Source organism: Raphanus sativus, chromosome 2 (genome assembly GCF_000801105.2).
Source record: "Raphanus sativus cultivar WK10039 chromosome 2, ASM80110v3, whole genome shotgun sequence".
In the NCBI taxonomy this organism is placed as follows: Eukaryota; Viridiplantae; Streptophyta; class Magnoliopsida; order Brassicales; family Brassicaceae; genus Raphanus; species Raphanus sativus.
Window position 1 is genome coordinate 26,302,087 of NC_079512.1, and position 22,186 is coordinate 26,324,272.

General features: G+C 35.8%; 6 protein-coding genes and 1 pseudogene across 6 annotated transcripts; 3 read left to right on the forward strand and 4 right to left on the reverse strand.

Moving 5' to 3' along the window:
- The first annotated feature begins 11 nt into the window (after window positions 1-11).
- LOC108839899 (protein Asterix) lies at window positions 12-1,230 on the forward strand. Its single transcript, XM_018612677.2, has 3 exons — window positions 12-280; window positions 597-697; window positions 873-1,230. Exons 1-3 carry the CDS (start codon window positions 122-124, stop codon window positions 934-936), a joined length of 324 nt encoding a protein of 107 aa, XP_018468179.1. The 5' UTR covers window positions 12-121; the 3' UTR covers window positions 937-1,230.
- Window positions 1,231-2,125: 895 nt separating this feature from the next.
- On the reverse strand, window positions 2,126-3,214 carry LOC108830094 (mitochondrial import receptor subunit TOM5 homolog). Its single transcript, XM_018603703.2, has 2 exons — window positions 2,854-3,214; window positions 2,126-2,437 (listed from the first exon to the last, which is right to left on the reverse strand). The coding sequence occupies exons 1-2, from the start codon at window positions 2,938-2,940 to the stop codon at window positions 2,360-2,362; spliced, it is 165 nt and encodes a 54-aa protein (XP_018459205.1). The 5' UTR covers window positions 2,941-3,214; the 3' UTR covers window positions 2,126-2,359.
- On the forward strand, window positions 3,198-4,126 carry LOC108830083 (uncharacterized). The gene is made up of 2 exons (XM_018603693.2): window positions 3,198-3,649; window positions 3,910-4,126. Exon 1 carries the CDS (start codon window positions 3,245-3,247, stop codon window positions 3,647-3,649), a length of 405 nt encoding a protein of 134 aa, XP_018459195.1. The 5' UTR covers window positions 3,198-3,244; the 3' UTR covers window positions 3,910-4,126.
- A 1,185-nt stretch (window positions 4,127-5,311) lies between these two features.
- LOC108825691 (syntaxin-132-like) lies at window positions 5,312-8,291 on the forward strand. Its single transcript, XM_018599027.2, has 13 exons — window positions 5,312-5,535; window positions 5,824-5,922; window positions 6,017-6,073; window positions 6,226-6,274; window positions 6,648-6,736; window positions 6,835-6,908; window positions 6,995-7,037; window positions 7,121-7,181; window positions 7,286-7,311; window positions 7,405-7,482; window positions 7,574-7,654; window positions 7,784-7,849; window positions 7,935-8,291. The coding sequence occupies exons 1-13, from the start codon at window positions 5,518-5,520 to the stop codon at window positions 8,103-8,105; spliced, it is 912 nt and encodes a 303-aa protein (XP_018454529.1). The 5' UTR covers window positions 5,312-5,517; the 3' UTR covers window positions 8,106-8,291.
- A 924-nt stretch (window positions 8,292-9,215) lies between these two features.
- On the reverse strand, window positions 9,216-12,763 carry LOC108842319 (elongation factor 2). Its single transcript, XM_018615190.2, has 4 exons — window positions 12,648-12,763; window positions 12,172-12,213; window positions 11,982-12,069; window positions 9,216-11,895 (listed from the first exon to the last, which is right to left on the reverse strand). Exons 2-4 carry the CDS (start codon window positions 12,172-12,174, stop codon window positions 9,455-9,457), a joined length of 2,532 nt encoding a protein of 843 aa, XP_018470692.1. The 5' UTR covers window positions 12,175-12,213; window positions 12,648-12,763; the 3' UTR covers window positions 9,216-9,454.
- A 660-nt stretch (window positions 12,764-13,423) lies between these two features.
- On the reverse strand, window positions 13,424-14,670 carry LOC108839064 (protein MICROTUBULE BINDING PROTEIN 2C-like; annotated as a pseudogene).
- Window positions 14,671-17,850: 3,180 nt separating this feature from the next.
- On the reverse strand, window positions 17,851-18,855 carry LOC108840899 (protein SUPPRESSOR OF PHYTOCHROME B 5). Its single transcript, XM_018613704.2, has one exon. It carries the CDS (start codon window positions 18,356-18,358, stop codon window positions 17,957-17,959), a length of 402 nt encoding a protein of 133 aa, XP_018469206.1. The 5' UTR covers window positions 18,359-18,855; the 3' UTR covers window positions 17,851-17,956.
- Window positions 18,856-22,186: the final 3,331 nt, after the last annotated feature.

Here is a 22,186-nt window from a genome sequence, read left to right on the forward strand (position 1 = left end):
TTAACCGGTGTAAAATAAAAGTTACTGCGCTGTAGTTATATATGACCGAAGTAGCAGTAATCACGGTAGATCAGGTTTTACAGTGATTCCAAGTTTAGAGAGAGAGAGAGAGAGAGAGAGAATGTCTCACAGTCACGGGAACACTCCATCGGCGAACGATCCACGTCAGCCATCGGCGGCGAAACCTTACACTCCGCGGCCTATTGCGCCTGAGGATCTCCCCGTTGACTACTCCGGATTCATCGCCGTTATCCTCGGCGTCTCTGGCGTTATGTTCAGGGTAAGTTTACACACAAATCTCTCAATATGAAAACTCTTGATCTGGTTGTTTACGCTTTAGATTTGGTTAGCTAGGTCATCGAATTGATCAAACAGCAATCTGTAGCTCGTTCGTTGACATTATTGGATCTTAGCTTTGATTGATTTGAATCGATTCAGCTTACTTTCCTGAATTTGGCAGATTCTACAAAACTATTATAGACTCGGAGATAAGTTAGATCTCCTTTAAGATTTGAGCACAGTTCAAATGGACGAGAGAGAGAGATCAGTTGTTAATGGTTTTCTTTTTGTGTGTGTGTGTGTGTGTGTGTTCACAGTACAAGATATGCTCGTGGCTTGCGCTTATATTCTGTGCTCAGTCGCTGGCCAATATGAGGAACTTGGAGACTGATTTGAAGCAGATCTCCATGGCTATGATGTATGTTCCCTTACTCACCATTTAAAAGATATTCTTGTAGTTTTCATTAGTTATAGCCAAAACGCATTGAAAAATAAAGGAATTGAAGTACCACTTGAGTGAGGAATGGTATGCTTCTTAAGCCATGGTGTCGATTGTTGATGATGTTGACTCGAGATTTCTTGTATTGAAACAGGTTTGCTATAATGGGATTGGTCACAAACTACTTGGGACCTAATAGACCCGCGACAAAGAAATGATTCTCTCAACTGCTCTGCTTTCTTTTTATATTACATCTTTTTTTATAAAACCTTGTTTGGTTCCTTGTTTCAGTACCTTTTAAGTTATAAATTGCGACATGGTGAGATTGAAGCCTAGCGTTTTGTTTTGGTGAAAACTTGTGTTCGATTCTCATTGTTCTTTACGTGTTTTGTGTAACGAACTATAGACCAGAGCACATGTTTTAAGGTTCTCATTTCAGACATAGAGAGAATTTGAATTCCAACTTTATGTTTTATATCCATTATTTATGATATGAAAAGTTTGAATGAGGATGTCGGAATCTGCTACACATTCAGGTAAATTAGAGGGCTTAAAGCCACCCTTCTGAAACAATGAAGCATAAGCTCGAATGCTGTTACTTGAGCTCAGCTTCTGGGTAAGTATGACTAACTACAAACATGGCTGAGTCTTCACAGCACTCAACGAGTTGAGAGATTGAGACACAATCGCTGTTTACAATATTAGTTACATTGTGTGGTTTCTGTTACGGGGGGAAAAAAAAATCTTTACTCAAAGTATACAAATAGATTTGATGTACAATGTTTCTTATGATATACATTTAATGCTACATGTTAAGTAGATACATAAAGCAACTAACTCGAACTCACTCAGGTTATACATGAAATCAATGACTGGAAACGATTCACTAAAACTGAAATGCAGGAGGCATTCATCAGAAAGTTAGAAAGAGACATTTTACTCTCTATGGAATATCTTTGTGGGTTTGAGTTATGAATGGAAAGTATACACTTAGCTTACAATATTTGTCATAATGCATAAAGTAATGTTTACATATTTAGTAAAAAATCTCCAGCTTCTTTCACAATGGAGAGGCTTCTAATGATTCCGACCAACTAATTCCTACCCACTCCCCAAAAAATTATAGAACGGGTCTGGGGGAAGAGATGATATCAAACCAACGATGGGGAAGATTAGCCAAAGACTGAATTAAAATGGATTTCATCAGTAGTTTAGAGGGAGAGACATTGTACCTTTGTCAGGAATGTTTCGGGGCATTGGAGCTACAGTAACATATCTTTCTGAGTTTACCAAACAGAAGGTTGGTAACGACAATTCGGCACCGAATATTATCAGCTTGTGTACTATAAAATACTCTCTTACGTTCATCTTCGGTATTTTATTGTCACACGGTTTTGGATACTCAAGGGAAGGAACTGATCACTTGCTACTTCCAAGGTGTTTTTACAAAGATGAAAGCGCAATTAAAACTAAATGAAAACGGAAAACAAATTCTTTAGCATAAAATAAACACCCGAGTCGCTGAAAACAAGAAACAAATCTTGAACTGAGATACTGTATCACATTGGTGGGAATCAGAATCAAAATTCTATAGAGAGAGCAGAGACGCTGATGAAATAGATGATCCTCCAGTTGTTATCTTCAGACAGCCATGAGATCACCAAAGCCACGCATGAGGAAGATTCCTCCTGCAAACACCCCAAGTGCTCTCGCAAGTTTCTGCATCCCAACAAGTTAGAATACATGAGATTTTTGGAGTAAACAACAAACTCAAGCATCTAACGGACAAGAGAGTCATATACGCACATGGCATGTGATTGATAAACCCTAAATCTCTGAGAGACCCAACATTCAATATAAGGAAGGTCTCGAAACATACAAACGAATCAAATTCTACGCTCTAACAGACTCAATTCAGGATATAACAACCCTAAACCTTGAAATTTCACAATAGCTGCAATAATAGCCAACAAAATTCAATCCAAGGCATATAGAAATCACATTCTCTAGTAACAAGACTCATTACAAATCAAATCCGAAGCTCAACTCAGAATCAATCCGGAATCAAACGAAACATAGACAGACAGACAGACAGACTCACAGAGAGAGAAATAAAAAAAAGGAACAGAGTTTACCATGTTAGCAGCCCACTTCTGTTCATTGTGAACCTCAGAGTGCCACAAAGCTTTGACTTGGTCCATTGAGATAATACTCTTCACCATCTTTGCCTTACTAAAACAATCTCAACTTTGATTTGTCTAGTTGCCGGAGAACTACTTCAAAGCATCTCCGACACGAACCCTAACTAACATCAAGTAAATAAACTCTCTTTTACGATATTTTGGGCCTACTTTTAACTCCAAATCTTCAAAATGATTGAGCCCGATATTAGGCCCACGAAATCTCTTCGTCGTAGCCAAACCGGTTAAATCTCGGTTAAGAGTAAACCAATCAAGTATTTTTACAATCGAAACTAATCAGGCCAGGCAAGCTAAAGCTCTCTCATCATCATCATCATCACCATCAATGGCGACGAAATCAGCGGCGACGGCGACATCCTCCCTCGTGCAAAACCTGAGGCGTTACATCAAGAAGCCATGGGAGATCACCGGACCTTGCGCTCATCCGGAGTACCTGGAATCTGTCCCGAAGGCGACGGAGTATCGTATCAGATGCCCCGCCACGATCGACGAAGAGGCGATCGTGCCGACCTCGGATCCCGAGAATGTGTACAGCATCGTATACCACGGCCGAGATCAGCGCCGCAACCGCCCGCCGATCCGGCGCTATCTGATGAAGAAGGAGGACGTGGCGCAGATGATGGACGAGAAGAAGACGCTCGAGGAGACGGACTTCCCTAGGGTTTACTTGACGACCACTGTGGAGGAGGACGAGAACGCGCGTGGAGGAGGCTACGAGACGGACAAATAGGTTTACTTCTTCTCTCCCTGATGCTTTAGTTTTTTTGAGAGAGAGAGAGCCTGACTTAACCTGTTGAAATAATATTTAATCTAGCTTGCTGAGTTCTAAACCGTTTAGATAGTGTGTGTGTGTGTGTTTGTGCTTTAGTCCCTACAATTCAACAGTTGTCACAATAGTTTAGTAATTCCATTAGTATCACCTTTGTACAAGTTTTTACTATTCTGAGTTTCCATATCTCCTCACTGTATCTTTTTTTCTTTTCTTTGTAGGCTTTTTTCTAGTCTCTCTTTCATGTAATCTTCTGATGGGGGGAAGGACTGCGTGCGATATATCTCCTTGCGGACAAAAAATATTCTCCCTGGTTTGCTTTGTTTAATTAAGATTTTATGTACTACACAAAACAGTGTTTTCCTTCATAAGAACCAAATTGTTGTTCAGTTATATTCTCTTATGTTTACGTTCTATGATTAGCTCATGATTGTTCAAGTCTTAAAGAGTTTTATTAGAAATGGTTGTATATGTAACAACACATAGAGGAAGAGGTTATAGTGTCTGTGTTCTTGGGGGTCCCTCTCTGATTCGTTATCGATGAGAAGCCAGAATGCCACCAAACTCATTGTCTCCAACCAGATAAAGCAATCGAACATATGTCTTTTCTTTTGATTCATCATACATTTCATCTAATCAGACCCATTGCAAAGTGTTGTTGTAAGGTCTACATCCAGATATAAAATATGTTATCTCGAAACATTAATAAATATATAAACCAGTTGGATGAATCCTATTGGGCGTTGTTGAGATTGGAGAATGAGAGAAGAAACATGAGGCGGTTAAAGAGAGCATGCAACTGGATGTGCAGTTCACGCACCGATCCCTATTACTTTATCTTCTTTGCAACAACTAGATGTCTTGGATTGTTTTCTTAGACATGCTTACAAAGTTACAATAGCTTCTTTTTCGCAGAAATGTTAGTACCAAGAGAAACTATACTAATGTAAAACTGGATATAAGTGGCCCATGTGTGATATGAGTCATCTGACTATAAACTTTACTTTCATCACGGGCATGCTTCAAACTTATAAGAGGAACAAAACAATAATAAAATTAAAGTTAGACATTCTTTCATTTTCGCATAATTGACCCACTTAGATTATGAATGCAAATTATTCTTCTTCCTTCTCTTTCTTTATGCCCAACCTATCTTGTACTTCATGTAATTGCTGCCAGCTTTTCTTCTTCTCAAAGCATTTCCAGTCCAAATATCAAAATCAAACGAGGTTTTTAGAAATAATATAATCAAAACATTAAATTTTATGTTCACTTTGACTTTCGTAAGAGATCGATAAAAAAAGAAGAAGCATGCTGAACAATATATTTATGATAGGATGTAGTTGACGAACGAATAATTAATTAGAAAAAGACAGCAACTATTCTACACTAAATTATTAACAGCAACGAATATCTCTTCTCTTTACAATATTTTTTCAGGCACGGAAGTAAGTTGTCTTTAGCTGGACATGGACGGCATGTCGGAAACATCCGTGTGTTCCTACCAAACCGAACCGGTTAAAGATACGGTTTCCTTTAAAATCTGTTTGTAAATGTATCCAATCCCCGGTTTAATTCCGGTTATTAATACTTAAACCGTACAATTTGGAAAAGGAAAAAAAATCCCTAGATTACTATTACTAATCTCCTTACAGTTGAGCCAGATCCGTCTCACTAAAAGTCTCTCCCTTGTCCCTCGAAGATTGACACTTTTCCGGCGTTTTCGTCTCACCGTCGTCTTCCTCTCGCCTTAGCTTCATCGAAGTCGTCTTCTGCTTCGTCTGTTGGTGTAAACCGAAACCAAACTTAAGTTCTCTACGCACTGTACGATGAACGATCTTCTTAAGGTGAGATATTTTAGGGGTTTTGTTGAGTTTGAATTCGAGGTGCTGATTATTATCTAATGTGGATGCTGATTTTCCAAAATTAGGACACTTTCTTATGTTCTGCAATTGAAATTTGAGAATGTAATTAACTATAATGTAATGATACTATCTGATTATTTGGTCAAAAGCTTAGCCTTTTCTGTTTTTTTTTTAATCCATCTGAGACTTAACTCTTGTGAGGGGTTTATATGCTAATCCATATTGTGTTCCAACTTTTTAATTGATTACTCTTTTTTCTTTTTCTTGTAGGGTTCGTTTGAGCTTCCACGGGGAGAATCTTCTAGACAAAGTGATGTCGAGCTAGGTGAACAAGGAGGTGATCAAGGTTTAGAAGATTTCTTCAAGAAGGTGATCCCTCGTCTCTGTAATACTCGAGTGCTATACATTTGCTCTAAACCCACTTGATCTGCTGCCTAAACGTGTCCTCTTTTTGTCTTCTTAGGTTCAAGACATTGACAAGCAATATGAAAAGCTTAATAAGCTTCTTAAGAAACTTCAGGTACATATAATAATATAAACCAATTACTCTCTTTTTTTTACCATACACCATTATCTTCATGTAATGTGGTGCTATACATGGTATCAATGTTTGTTGAATTTCCTTCTTTAAGAGTGATGATTCTGTTGCATTACCTGTGTTAAACCCTATAGGCTGCCCATGAGGAGTCCAAGGCTGTGACCAAAGCTCCTGCCATGAAGGGTATGTTTGTCTCTTTTGTTCATTCCTGTTCTTCCAGAACTATTACAAGCCAGGGAAAATTAAATATTGGGATTTATTGATAGAAGCAAATAAGTTTCAATGATCATTAGGGCTAGCTTGCACTAGCAGTGGATACAATGAACTTTAGCTTAAGCATGTACTCCACTGGAGCTACAAATCAAGCATTGGATGAACTAACTGTTCATGTCTGAGAATTCTGAGACGAGACAGCATAGATCTTAACTTAGATGTACCTTTAAGCAGCCACGATTCTTGTTTTTTTAAAACCACTTGAGACTCTAGTGTTAGTGTTTGCCATAAGCTGACATGTATTCTGGTGCTTTCGTGTCTTGACACCATATGTAATGAACAGCAATAAAGAAGAAAATGGAAAAAGACGTTGATGAAGTCGGAAGTATTGCTCGTTTCATAAAGGGCAAACTCGAGGAGCTAGACAGAGAGGTAGAGTCACTGCCCCCCTTTTATCCTTCAAACTTTGCGGTTGCTGATTTTTATCTGTTTCTTTTATATTAATAAAATATTCATTCAAAATGTTGTAGAACTTGGCAAATAGACAAAAACCTGGGTGTGGGAAAGGGTCTGGTGTGGATCGATCAAGAACAGCGACCACACTGTGAGCATTCTTGTTGTTATCTCAGTCATTAGTTTTTAATGTCTTATGTTGGCAAGACCTTTATGATCTTTCTTTCTCTGCAACAGTTCCTTAAAGAAGAAGTTTAAAGACAAGATGGCCGAGTTCCAGGTGAGATATGAAGAGAAAAAGAAAAAAAAAACTTTTTGAAGATTATATGAAAACTCTCGAATTAACATTGTCACTTGTTGTAGGTTCTAAGAGAAAACATCCAACAAGAGTATCGCGAGGTGGTTGACAGGCGTATTTATACAGGTATGCACTTCATTGGTGTATATGAGATTGTTTACTTTAATTTATCTCTTTTTACTTCTCCTTCTTATTTTTTTCTGTGCGTTTGTGTGTTTCCTTTGCATTAGTAACTGGAGAGCGAGCAGATGAAGATGTAAGTAAAGTAGAGTCTGTGTGTTTTATTATGGTCTCACAAGTTTAAACAAAAGAAAAAAACTCACTTCTTTGCCTTTTTCTTGAGTTGCAGACAATTGATGAGTTGATTGAAACTGGAAACAGCGAACAGATCTTCCAGAAAGCGATTCAAGAGCAAGGAAGAGGACAGGTCTGAGCCTTTTCTCACTTTCCAATGTGTTAAAAAAATGTATATAAACAATCCAATATCTTGAACCTGCAAATTATTTTCTCTCTCTCAGGTGATGGACACGTTGGCGGAAATTCAAGAACGTCATGATGCTGTCAGAGACTTGGAAAAGAAACTTCTTGACTTACAACAAGTATGTTTGATTTCATTAAATCTCGCACACAAGATGAACCAGCTTTGAGCTGAGTTTGATGCAATCTATTTTAATCAAAACTCTTTTGTCTTTGTGATAATCAAGAGGTTCGGTTCCCCTTTGTTGCAGATTTTCATGGACATGGCAGTTTTGGTTGATGCACAAGGAGAAATGCTTGACAACATAGAATCTCAGGTAAGTGAGTACACACTCTCGACATGAATGCATTGTGGTAGTGGTAACTGATGATGAATTTGTGTTGTTGGCAAATGTTATTCAGGTGTCAAATGCGGTAGATCACGTGCAATCAGGGAACACGGCTCTTCAAAGAGCAAAGAGCTTACAGAAGAGCTCAAGAAAATGGATGTGTATCGCAATCATCATACTACTCATTGTTGTCGCAGTGATCGTTGTTGGTGTCCTCAAGCCTTGGCAAAACAAGAATGCTTGAAGAGGAAAACAAAGCATGTATTAACAAACAGACAAACCATCACTACGTTACGTACGGCTTTGATTGAATTGAGTGTTTGTGAAATGTGTGAGTGAAGCTTGTGTGTTTTTTACCAAGATACCCAAAAAATGAAATTCTATAATATTCTTTTTCAATTGGATCAAACAAACCAATTTAATTACTCTACTACATGTACACTTTCATGAAAGTTTCTCCTTGAAACAGCATCTTGATTTTCTTGAAACTTGATAGCTCTTGTCAAGAGCAGCTTCTCTGTCAGATCAAGTTTGATATAGTGCTATAGAGAAGATAGCTAGAGAAAAGCAGCTATTTAACATTTAAAGAAGGTAGCAGAGTATTATCAGCAACTCAAAACAATCTTATTCTCAGAAATATGTATTCTCTAAAGATTCACAAGAAACAAAGCTGAAGACACACAAGAGAGAGAGAGAAAAAAGGGTTTAACCCTTGTGTCTGATAACTGTAACTGCATAAAGTTGATCAGCATCTCCTTTTCAGCAACCAATTGTATTGCTTCTTCAAGCTTCTCTTGCATATCTCTATATTAATTTTGTCTGCAAGTCACATGCTCTCTAAGTCTTAAAGTAAGTTTTTCCTTTTCTTGACTAGCCACAGCAGTTTTTCACTCATCTTCTCTACTATCGATTCACAACATTGTTTTTACCCTCTTCTTTCTTTACTGAGACTGTTTGAGAGGCATTTTCTTCCCTTTAAAATCAAGTTACATGGAAAAACAAGTGATATATAGCCAAGCCTTACCAAAGAAGTCACCTTGAGAGATCCATTTGACAAGTGAAATACTAGATTCATCTTACTAACAACTACAGTCAAGTTTTTTTAACCAAAGTCTTAAGAAATACCAAGAAAGATGAAGCTGATAAGTGAAGCAATGGACATATCAACATTGTTTTGATGCACGAGGGACCCTTTTTTCAATGACAAGTCTCTGTCGACAATGTTTCTAATTGTGTTTTTAACAAAACCACATCTTCTGTACCCCTGCAAGGTAAGTAAGTATCAACCTAATGGTTTGGCTTGGAGTCTAACATCCCAGGCTTGCAATACATACCAGCATATAAGACCGTCCTAAAAAACAAGATAATAATAGAGTGCAAAGAGTAAAATATTTGCGAACACTGACAAACCAGTTCTCAACTAAAAAGTATTAAAGGGGAGATGGCCAGAGATAAAAGTCATACTCAATCCATCATAACAACAAAACAGAAAACAAAGAGATCAAAAGGTGACCAGAGTGAAATATAAAGAGAGGTGGTCTTGTTGATGGCCGCTGCTGCTGCTGCTGCTGCTGCTGCTGCTGCTGCTGCTGCTTACAGCTTGTCTTCGAAGTCAGACAATGGAGTCATCTGCTCCTTCATACCCTTCCTCTTCCTGATGTCAGCCACCAGAGTTGAAGCCTGCGATCCTGCCTCCAGAGGGTCAGACGACATCATCTCCCAATGATCAAACACACATTGTGGGAAGGCCTGTCCTGAGGTTGCTGCCCTAAGCTGACTCGAGAATCCGAATGACTCCACCACTGGCAAGTAAGCCTTGATGTTGTACAATGGTGTTCCTGGCCTCTGCATCTCCTCAAACACATGTCCACGCTTCTGATTCAGCACACTGTAGATTCCACCAAGTGCTCCCTCTGGTGCTTGGATCTCCACCATGTAAACCGGCTCCAACAGTCTGGGCTTGGCAGTGAGCTGCGAGGCGTAGATAACCCTCCTCGCTGTTGGGATAACCTGACCACCACCTCTGTGGATTGCATCAGAGTGGAGCACCACATCACAAACCTCAAAGCAGATTCCTCTCATATTCTCATCACACAAAGGACCTTCCTTGGACGCCCACTGGAACCCAGCAACAACGGAATCCTTGATTTCATTTAGGTACTGAACTCCCTTACACATGTCGACAACCATGTTGGGCCCTGTGGTTTCAGGTCCAAACGCCCAGATCTTCTTTGCAAGATCCTTGTCCCAGCCGAACTCCTCTGCCAAGATCTTGGAACGGATCTTGGGATCATCTCTCGGACCAATACGGCCATCATCAATTGCCTCCGCAAGACCGTCCTCCAAGGGCCTAGCCTCCATGTAGAGACGGTTATGCTTGTTTGGGGATTTGCTCATCACGGTACGGACGGATCGTTCCAAAACAGTCTCACGGAATGAGACAACAGGGTCTGACTTGACGATCTCAGCACCACCCATGAAATCATCCTGAAGATCCTTCAGACAAATCTCAAGATGAAGCTCTCCAGCACCAGCAACAATGTGCTCACCTGACTCCTCCATTGTGCACACAACCATAGGGTCGGACTTGGCCAGTCTCTTAAGTCCCTCAACAAGCTTGGGAAGATCAGAAGCGACCTTGCACTGAACAGCAACACGGACAACAGGGGACACAGAAAACTTCATTGCGCGAATAGGGTGGGCATCAACTTCTTTCTCATTCGTCAGCGTAGCATTCTTGGTGATGAACTGATCAAGACCAACCATAGCAACAGTGTTACCACAAGGAACATCCTCAACAGTCTCTTGCCTCTTTCCCATCCAGATGACAGTCCTCTGGACACTCTTGACGTACAGGTCTTTCTTCTCCCCAGGAACAAAGTTGGGACCCATGATCCTGACTTTCATACCAGTGGACACCTTCCCAGAGAAGACACGACCAAAAGCAAAGAATCTACCCTTGTCCGAGGCTGGAATCATCTTAGAAACGTAGAGCATGAGAGGGCCATTTGGATCACAGTTCCTGATGGCAGTGGCATACTGATCATCAAGGGGACCTTCGTACAAGTTCTCAACACGGTACCTCTGTGCAGTATGGGGAGATGGAAGGTGAAAGATCATCATCTCAAGTAGTGCAGTACTTGCAGGGAGCCACGTTTGCATGACACGCTTCATCAAAGGTTTACCCATGAGCTCCTTCTCATCGGACTTCATCTGAACACCAAGCTTCTGCAACATAGGCCACAACTTGTCCTTCTGATCATTCATGCAAGTAGCAATGATTTGCTTGATGGGTTCATAACAGAACTGGACAAACCCACGCTTGCAGGTGGCAGAACCAGTGTTCTTGCCGCTCCATTTCCTGGTTGCAGGGTCAAAGAAATTCTCACCCCACAGCCTCTCCATCATCTTAGTCTCATCAACACCGAACTTGGAAGCATACATCTTGGCAAAGTTGGTGAGAGTGAAAGCCCATCCGTGGAGACCAGCAGAGAAGGCAACGGTTCCCTTCTCAGGGTAAACCTGAACATCACCAAGCAGAGGGTCCTCGTACGTCGCCATGATGACATTAGCATTCTCGATAACCCTCTGGAAAGTCTGGTAAGCCTCTTCACCGTCAACCTGAAGCTCAAGAAAACACCTGTCCATCTTGTTAACAGTCAGAACGGGCCTAATCCTCTCACCAAGGGCCTGACGGAGCACAGTCTCGGTCTGGACACAGACACCTTCGATGCAGTCAACCACGACGAGAGCACCGTCAGTAATACGGAGAGCAGCAGTGACCTCAGAGGAAAAGTCAACGTGGCCAGGAGAGTCAATGAGATTGATGAGGTACTCGTTACCATCTCTGGCCCCAGTGAAACTCTTCAAGGAAGCATCAGTCATCTCGTAGTAGAGAGAAATACCGGTGGACTTGATGGTGATACCACGTTCAGCCTCGTCAGCACGAGTGTCAGTCATACGGACATCACCAGCAACTTCTTGGGCAATGATACCAGCAGCAGCAACCAAGGAGTCAGTGAGGGTGGATTTACCTGTTAATCACAAGATATATAAAAGAATAAGTTCAAAAATATATATAAAAAAGCATTAAAGAAAAGAGAACAAGTAAAGACAGTACCGTGGTCGACATGGGCAATAACGGACATATTACGGATGTTGTGTTTGTAGTCCATAATCCTACGAAGCTCATCAGCTGTGAACTTCACCTACAAGTTATAAATTAAAAAAAAAAATGTATTTAGCTTAGAATCAACAAGGCAAGTAACAACGTAAAAGATATATAACATAAACGAAACAAGAAGGCTTACCATTTTGACTAACTTTTTTTAATAGTCACCTACGAAAGCTCTCTGCAATCACAGAAAAAAACGAATTAGTCAAAACTGAAATGAAACGATTAAACATACATTTAATACCAAATAGATCGGAATCATCTCAGCTTGAGAGAGCAAGCAAACATTAAACGATTTCTACGATCAGATCGTTTCAAACACTAAAAAACAGCTCAGGATCAGATAGTGTTTAATATAAGGCTATTTTTTTTTTTGATCTTATCTGAGTTCCATCCTTGAAACGATTTCTACGTGATCAGATCTTACGAAACGAATAACAACGAGTCGATGGATCGGTATATTAATAATCAAAGACGATAAACAAACAGTAAGTAGTGGTGATCTAAACATCAAACATAAGCTTAAACGATGCATATCCAATTCAAAATAAAGCATCAACAATCGGAGAACACACTACGAACATCAACACAGTGAGAGAATAACTAACTAACCTTGGAGGAGAACGGGGAGCGAGAGGGAGAGTAGGTAGGAGGATGAGAAGAGAGCTTGAGAGAGAAAAATAGGTGTAAAGAGGCGTCAAGTGAGCGAGGTATGCCTATATGCTTCATCTCTTTTAGGGTTTTCAAAGCTGTTTTTTTCGTCAGCCTTAGTTTCGGCCCAGCAATAAGTTGGACCCAATAGGCTTATTTATGTGATTTCTCTTTACAAGCAAAATAAAGCCCATTTTTGTATGGACGTTGGTGTGTGTGTGAGTGCCATGTATCGATTTGTATTAAAGACGATTCAATTCTGCAAACGTTTTACCAAGGTTTTAGCGAGTTTTTTTTTTTCTCAATCAAATCAAATCTTCTTTTATATTTTGCTTACTCTGTTTCACAGAAGAATTATTTTAATCTTAGTTACAACGTAAGCTGAGACGTTTGCTTTTAGAGTAGTGTTTCACAAAAGCATCTCTAAGAGCATGATTAATCCAGAGTTCTTAGGGTAGGTTTAGCGGACAAGAGATCCAGATCCTATGAGAAACATTTTATTCATTTATTAAGTTTTCATTCTCTAAAAATCAACAATATAAGCACTTGATGTAACACAGATTTTTTATTCAATAAATTTTATGTTTGCTTTTTAAAGAACATCCCTACCTTCCAACGAGTACTCTTTTTTTTTTTTTAATTGGAACGAAAACAAACCAATTACTCTATTACTTGTTGCAGTTTCATAACTGAGAGACACATTCTTGAGTAAAAACCATTACCTTCTCCAATTTTTTTCATCTACATACAAAGAAAGTAACTGAAGATGATTGAGAGTATCTAAAGGCTAGTGATTGCAAGTAGGCTCGAGCTTTAGCAGCCATGGCTAGAGATTCCTCATCTTTATGCTCTTCTGTGGAACCTAAAGCTGCAACATAAGCTAATCTTGCGTCTTCCATTTCCCTCAGTTCAGTTTCACCTACATCATATCCTGGTTTAAAAATATAGTTGCAACCGCTTTAGATATGATCTCCAAAAGGAAGATGATCATCGCTGTGTGTTGACTTACTAGATATGAAAGATGGTCAAACTCATATGGGATTGCATCATATAATCATCCCTGTCGAGTTTCTTGGATTCTGTTTTTGCCAGAGTTTGAAATACTAGTGTGAAGGAAGAGATGTCTCCTTGAAGAGAAGCTAGATCTTCTTGAAGCTTGGTTGCTCTTGTTCCTGTTGTCTTTGCTTCTCAAGAGGGGCTTGTCTGTCTGCAAGATTGATCTAGTGAAGACAGCAAAAAAAATGCTATTAACATTTGAAGATGGTATGATAAAGTCTTTAGGCAGTCTATATTTTCTTCAAAACATGATTCAAAAGAAACAAATCTGAAGAGAGAAAAATGGGTTTTAACCTTTGTGTCTGATAACTGCAACTGCATAGACTTGATCAGCGTCTCCTTTTCAGCAACCAATCATTTTGCTTCTTCAAGCTTCTCATGCATCTCTTTCACCTGAGTCTTTGATATTTCCACTGACTTGAAAACCTCTACTTTCTCTAATAGTTTTGTCAGCAACTCACTTACTTGCTCTCTAAGTCTTGTAAGCTCATCATTTCCTTCACCAGCCAAAGCCTTTGCGTTCTCACCGTCTTCCCTAGGACCCTACCAACTTGAAATGACCATTATACCATCACCATCTACCGCTTTTGCGCTTCACTGCACTTTTTGAATTATTTCCTTTCTAAAAGTATATTTGTTTCCTTACCTAAGTTTGGAAAAATTAATTTGGTGGTAACATGTATTAAAGTTTCATTCTAAGTTATTTTTATGTCACTACCTGAACTTGTCGAGGGATAGTCCTGATGGGATTAAAATATGGGTAACTCATCAATCATGATCGAAATCGAAACATCCACATAGTTATAGTTATAAACATAGGTACCATGGCGAATGCACGAGGAACACATGTCCTGTTTGTCGTTTTGAATTGCGTAGACATGATGCAGATTATGAGCAAAGGAAGAGCCAGAGAAGAACTAGTAGTCATGGTTTGGTTTTGTACGTCCTCTATATATGATTTCTTGGAATATTGAAGAATTAATGTGTACTAGATTTTGACCCGCCTTCCAAAGGGCGGGTATATTTTTCGTTTTATATTTTTAGAAACGAATGAATTTTTATATTTTTACTTTTAATCATATTTGTGTTTTTGTTTGTAACTAAATGATTAGCAATATATTTTGATAACTAACTGCATTAAAATAGTTAAACTAATCTTATATCAATAGGTATGTTTCTAATTTAATAGAATAGATATATTGGAATATCAAATCAACTTTTTAAAAATGATCTGAACTCGCGATTGAATCGATAAACCTAGTGACCCAAAATAAATCTAGTTTTGGATTTTGTGAAAAGTATCAATATTTAAAAACCCAATAAATCCTGCAAAAGTCACTAAACTGGAATTCAGTTACCGGTTGAACTACTGGTTGAACCATTAGATAACCTTTTTCTTTTTAGTTATTAATTATGTTTTCAAAATATGTTTTGTATACTTAAATTCGAAATTTATTGCCATGTTAATACTATTAAATTAGGAACATGAATGAAAAATATAAATATAATTACAAATAAAAATATAAATATAAATATAAATATAAAAATTAAATTTCTAAAAAAAATATAAAAAACAAAAATATATATTGCTTTTCATCAGGGATGGTCAAGAATCTAGTAGATAAACCTTTGAAATATGAGTTTGGAAGGTGGTTACTTATAATATATATAAAATTCGAAACTGTTTAGAATAATATACTTAGTCTCTAGAATATTTTTGTTTGTTACGTACATATTTTGATTTTGGACTTAGACATAGGCTATATTATTAGGTAAGAAAGAAGAGTAAGGAAAAAAAAACAAAAATATATTGTCCAACATTTTTCTGTGTTAAAAAAAAAATAGTGTCCAACACTTTTGATGATGCGATATTAATAGTCTTTAAAAATAGGATGGTAGTGGGTGGTTATCAAAATCGAAGGTTGACTTTATTTTAAGTTATATTATAGGTTATGCAACTATTTTTTAGATTTCATTTTATTTTAAATTGGACTGAACTAATATCAATTGAACATGTTCCAAAATTAATAGTATTGATATATGTTCGATGAATTTGGATTGAGTCAAGCTTTATCTTAGTTCTTTATGTTTTATCTTGTATTGTGTGTGATCAATGTATTGTTTATGCAATTCATAAAGGAAGAGCCAGAGAAGAACAAGTACTCATGGTTTTGTTTTATAAATCCTCTATATAATATGATCTGTCGTCTTTTGAATACTGAAAACGATGTTTGGATTGAGTCGAGCAGTCTCTTAGTTGTTTATGTAGTATATATCTTGTATTGTGTCCTCGTTGTTTGTGAGCCATGTGGTGATAGTAATAGGCTTTGGGAGGCTAGCTTTACATTGAGGAACATATTTCAAGTCCATTACCTATAATCATTTGTTTCAAATCATATCTATATAATAGTTTTTTTTATATATACGTATGTGGAGTAAGTGAAACTTTCACTTTTAACCCTATCTAATTGCATTAGAACCATTTTTATGTGGAACCATTTACTTTTTTATAGAAATTCCTCCGATCAAATCCTAAAACTAACAATTTGGGAAACAAACCTTGGGAAGTTAAGTTACAAAAAAAAAAAACCTTGGGAAGTTTTCAGAATAGATTTGACGTAAGTATCAAACTATCAATTTGTAGTTGTGTAGTTGCAACAGGAGGATGCATGTAAACAAATGTCAAAAAAATAGGGGTAAAATGACAAAAACAAAAGAAGTGCAGAGACATACACGTGCAGAAGAGGTATGTCCCCTCTGGTCACAAAACATGTTTCCCTGTCTCTACTAAAGATACAACCAAAGATGATGGGTTCTCGTTTGTATGTCTCAATCTCTCAATTGTATACAACTCACTCTGTGTTCACGTGTGTGTTGTATGTGTCTATAGCCACGAACCAAATCTATGCAACGTTATTTTTTAAATTAATCTAATGATCTTAATTATTCTACCTGCGGACATCTTAGAGTTCGTTCAACTACGATGGAACATACATTGCTTTGGTAAATATAAATTCTCAATAAAATAAAAAATACTCTAAGATAGTCCTTAATTTGTTTTTGACACAAATAAAGCCTTGGATCAAAATGACCGTAAATATACACTTATACATTTAGAGTTAACTAATATAAATCTTAGAGTTCAGATTAAAAGGGTAGAGTTTTGAGATTGAGGTTTGAAATTTTATAAAATAAAAAAATGGAAATTTTGAATTTTTTTAAAATAGTTACAAAAAGCATTTTCAAATTTTAAAAGAAAATTTTGAAAAAACAAAAAATGTTCGAAAACAAAAAATCATAAAATAAATAATTTATAAAAATATTTGAATTTGAATACATATAATTTAAAACTATTTTTTTTTTTGTATGTATATATCTAATGTATAAGGATCTTTTACCTTTTAAATAAGACAAAAACTTAAAAAATATTTATTTAAGATAATTGCCCATATCTTGTTTATCGGTTTTAGTTTGACTGTGAATAATCACTTCAATTTTGAACGTAAAATTTTAGTTGTAAAATTTATGTTGTGTGTAAGTTAGTTGTATAAACTTTTATGAATTTTTGTTTATAAATTTATGTTCTAATTTATGAATCTAGTTTATGTTTATAAATTCTTAAATTTTCCTCACGAATAGCATCTGATGATATGATGTAGTAAACAAAACATGCTAAATATTTAGATAATTACAATCTTATTAATAATAAGTTATTATATACGTTTGTCAATTCTATGATTAACATGCATCAACACTATTATAGTGGGAAGATTTTGTTATCATAAATGTTATGTGTATATATTTTAATGGGCACTAGCTAATTAAAAATTAGTATGTATGGAGGGAATACAAAGAGAAATATATAGTAAGATGGCATGTATATATATGTACAATTTCCGTAACAAGGTACTATGGCCTCATAATGGAATGCATTGATGTATATCTCAAGAGACCCAAGCTATCATCATCATTGTCCCCATATATAGTCACTATCATCATCAGCTTCATCACTGTGTTAGTACTTGGTATTCTGATTTCGTTGTAAATTGTTAAGACTTCTCTAGCGTATATCAGCTAGATAGGCTACTTATAGTAGATAATCAGCAAATCATCAGGCAGAAAATACTTTTCCATCATTAAACAAAAAAGGACATAGCATTTGATCATGTAATTGAACATAAATTAAAAGAAACACAAACATCAAGTCGATAAATTCAAACAAACCCTTGTCTAACTGCACCAACGTAACTATGAACTGCACTGTAGGTATCATTACCATCATCCTGATCATAATCATCATCATTATCATCGTCATAATGATTGTTGTTGTGAACCCTAGGCTCCACCAAAACCATCTCCTCATTACTCTTCTTCTTTTTCTCTGTAGAGTTTTGTTCTTCAATCTCTTGAGGAAGCTTGAGAGTTGATGTGGCTTCCATGGGACCAGAAGATGCATCAGAGTCCATTGAATCCCCACCATCGCTATCTTCGTCATCACCATCTTTATAGTAACCGTCGTCATCGGGGTCCTGAGAATATGAGGCTAAATACATTGTCCATCCAGATTCACAGCTGCGAGAATCCTCTTCTGTTCCAAAGATCTTTCCAGACTCCATTTTTATGCAACTACAACTCCTTTTGTGTCTATATATAAGTTAAACAGAAGAAGAAACAAAGAGTCCCAACAAAAGAGACCAACAAGAAAAAAAAAACCCTAAAGTGAGAGAGTAACCACAAGAAACTGAGATATTAAGTAAACAATCCAATAAGCAAGTGTGTGTGTGTGTATATATATATATACACATGATATATATACACATAAATGTAAACGCGTTTACATATCATGTAAGCGTGTGTTTGAAGTGTATGTATGTGCATTTGATGATAAAAGACAAGATAAGAGAGAGTTTCTTGAAAAGAAAAAAAAAGATTGACAATAATTTATAATTTAAAAGTTATTGCGTTGTGAGAAAATAGGGAATATTCTTTCAAAACGAGATAGAAAAAGAATTAATTTATCTTCTGAGGAGTTAGAAGATAATTAGAGGGTCACTTTTATAGATAAGAGGATGAGTTGGGTGGGAAGGATAGAGATGGACAAGAGGTTGTATTTACAACGTCTGAGCATCTCTATTATTAAAAGAGAAGTACACTTAGGAAATGCTCCTAAGTTTTCAATGTTAATTACACTTTCATGCCACTGAACCTATTAATAATCTTTCCTTAAAAAATTCTTGTCTTTTTCACTTAATTTAATGCATATTTTCTCACTGTTTTTTTTTGCATTATAAACGGATACAACAACTTCCCATGTTCACGATATCTGTTTATAATTAACTAAATTACATGAAAACTCTAAATCAACTACAATTATATGACAACACATTAACGAAATTCCTTTCTTCTTCACGTAAACCATGAAATTTCGAATTACTTGAAAAATAAAACAACTGAACACTTTAATCTGCAATTCTCTTCTTCTCCAAGAGCTTGATATTCCTGTTTAAATAGCAAGATAACTTTAGTTCTTTACAAAGGAATTTATTTAATTTCTATTTTTCATTACTTGTAACTTTTACATTTCATAACTTTGTGTTCATGATATCTGTTTATAATTAACTAAATTAAAATAAATTATTAAGCGTGAAACAATTTAAACTATCTGTTTTTCATGTTCAACGTGAAACAATAAAAATTATTAAACATTTGTATGGATAATTATAATAAAATCAAACAATATTCGTTTATTAAATGTAAACAGAATATATTTGCCAATAATTAATTCTATCCTATAATCATTGTCAAATATTCGTAGGATGCCTATAAAACAGAGAAATTGTATCCCATAATTGCGCCAACTTCTAAATTTATAATATCATTGATGATCCAATCTTTCTAAAGCAACCAAATCAATAAATTCTAAACCTAAACAAAATATATTTGCCAATAATAAATTCTATCCTACAATCACTCTCAAATATTCGTATAATGCCTATAAAACATAGAAATTGTATCCCATAATTTCGCCAACTTATGGCCGTGATGGATAATAAATTATCTTTAGATTTTTTTCCAAAATAATTATTTTTTGCTTAACTTGCGGAACAGTCAAGCATTAATTACGTTGTAAAGGGAAATTTTCCAACTCCAAGCAAATCCCTATATTTTCGAATAATATAGATGCGATTTTTTGGAAACAATTTATATTGTTACATTAAATCACGAAATTTTCTCTTTTGCAATGTTTTTAGGTATATTCTCTTCATTAAGGTTTTAAATTCACGTTATATATATAGTGTACCTTGCAGTCATAGTCAATATCTCCTCAACAGCTCCTAAACAATTTTATAGTTCGCTTCTTATGGTTCATAGTGTCAAAAAACAAAAGTTTCGCGTTGTTAAAAAACTTGAAGCCGAGGTCCATTAAATGGCGTGTGCAGGTGAAAGTGAATAATCATGGAAGCACTATGTTTCTGATGAAACACTCGAAAAGGTTTTGGCTGATGAGACTGTAAGTTTTACCTACACATCCGTTTAAATGTTCTTTATACTTTAATTTTCTAAATGATTTTTGTTTGTTTACAGGGTGTGAAAATCCAAGTATCATGCGCCAGACCACACATGTTTCGGACCCAGCGAAACTTAAAGTTGGGAGAGTGGGGTGTGATTGAAAACTCTAAGGTATCCAGTGTTGGTAAAAGGAAATACCGACCAACAACTAATCAGTATAAGATGACTATTACCAGAGAAAGATATATATTTTAAATTACTTCAGGTCTTTTTATTACCAGAGAAAGCTAAATTTACCTTTTTAGGAATTTAGAGAAGGCTATATATTTTAAATTGCTTCAAGTCTTCCTCAGACAAATCGAATCCATTCCAATACATTTACTAAACGTAAACAAAAAATAATTCAGTTTCTTTGTGCTAAGCAATGTAAACGTAATTCAAGTTAAAGATGAGGACCAGTATTACTGACCATGATTATACGCGAGTTCTGTTTTTCTCTTTCCCGGAAAAAAATCGGTTAGTCATTGACATAATTTTAATGGGCCTTTAGTAGTATACATATTCTCTGAATTGTTAATTTAGATGTTCAGAGCCCGAAGGCCATTTAAAATATCTTTAAAAGTTAAATAAAAAATAATATGATAATTAAATTATCTTATAAATTGTAAACTGAATTTTTAAAAAATCACATTTTTTTTATTTAAAAAAAATTATTTTAATTTCTTTTCAACTTTATAACTAATGTATAATTTTTAAGTAAGATAGTAACCATAGTTATTTATTTGATATAATTTTCATTCTACAAATTTGTTTCCAAAATATTTTACATAGACATTTAATTATATAAATTTTAGATTTGTTTCTATGAAACCTAGCTTATATGATTTTTTTTTTGGTAAACACTAAATATAGATTTATTTTATATAATTTGAAGACATGACTAATTAATTTTAATAATTAATGCAAACACAAAATAAAATATGAAAATAAATACCCGCCCGGTCGGGCGGGTCAAGGTCTAGTTGCTATTTATCTCTCATCTTCTTTCTGACCAAATAACAGCTCATAACCTATAATTTATATACGCAAATTAAATAATACAAGACAAACATGAAACATACACATCCAATAATTAATTTTCAATGTATAAAAATCTAAACAGTTTAAAAATACAATTAGAGCTTGAAGACACGCAAAAAAAAATTGAAAGAGGATTAGTCTAAATATATATAAAAAAAAACTAAAGTATTTTACTCAAGCTAACTAAATTGTCAAAAACTATTTTACTAAAGCTAAATTTGGCGAATATGGATCTGTATTTTTATATCTAACCATGAGTCACCTAATCAAAAACTATTTTATATCTAACCAAGGAAAAGCAACAAGTGAATATTGACCGGTAATTTTATATATAACCTTAACAAAATATGATTAGGTCATGGATATAAGGGAAGTCTAACATTGACTCAACTAATCAAAACCATTTTACTCAAACTAACTAAATTACCATATATTTGGATAATCATGGCTCCATGTGTACTCTGATAGAATTGCAGCTTTAATAGGAATTTAACACCATAAAAACCTTTGATAAAAGAACCTCAGCAAGAATTGAATTAAGAAAACAAAATATGAGAGAGAGAGAGAGAGGGCCATAAATGGAGAGAGTTGATGAGAACAGCAAGAGCCAGCTAGAAGCCGTGAAGGAGAGAAAGTGAAGTCTCTTACCTCGCAGAGGTAGCATGCATCTTTTTAATGCAATAACTCTAAACGTCATATTTTTAAAACAACGTAGGTTTAGGTGTCATTGAGTTTATAATACTGCAAATAAGCCTTTCACATATACTATAAAAGATGATTTAATAAAGAGTTCATATTGAGAATTGATTCATTTATTTTTCTCGACAAAGTTAAATGCACATCCTTTCTACAGA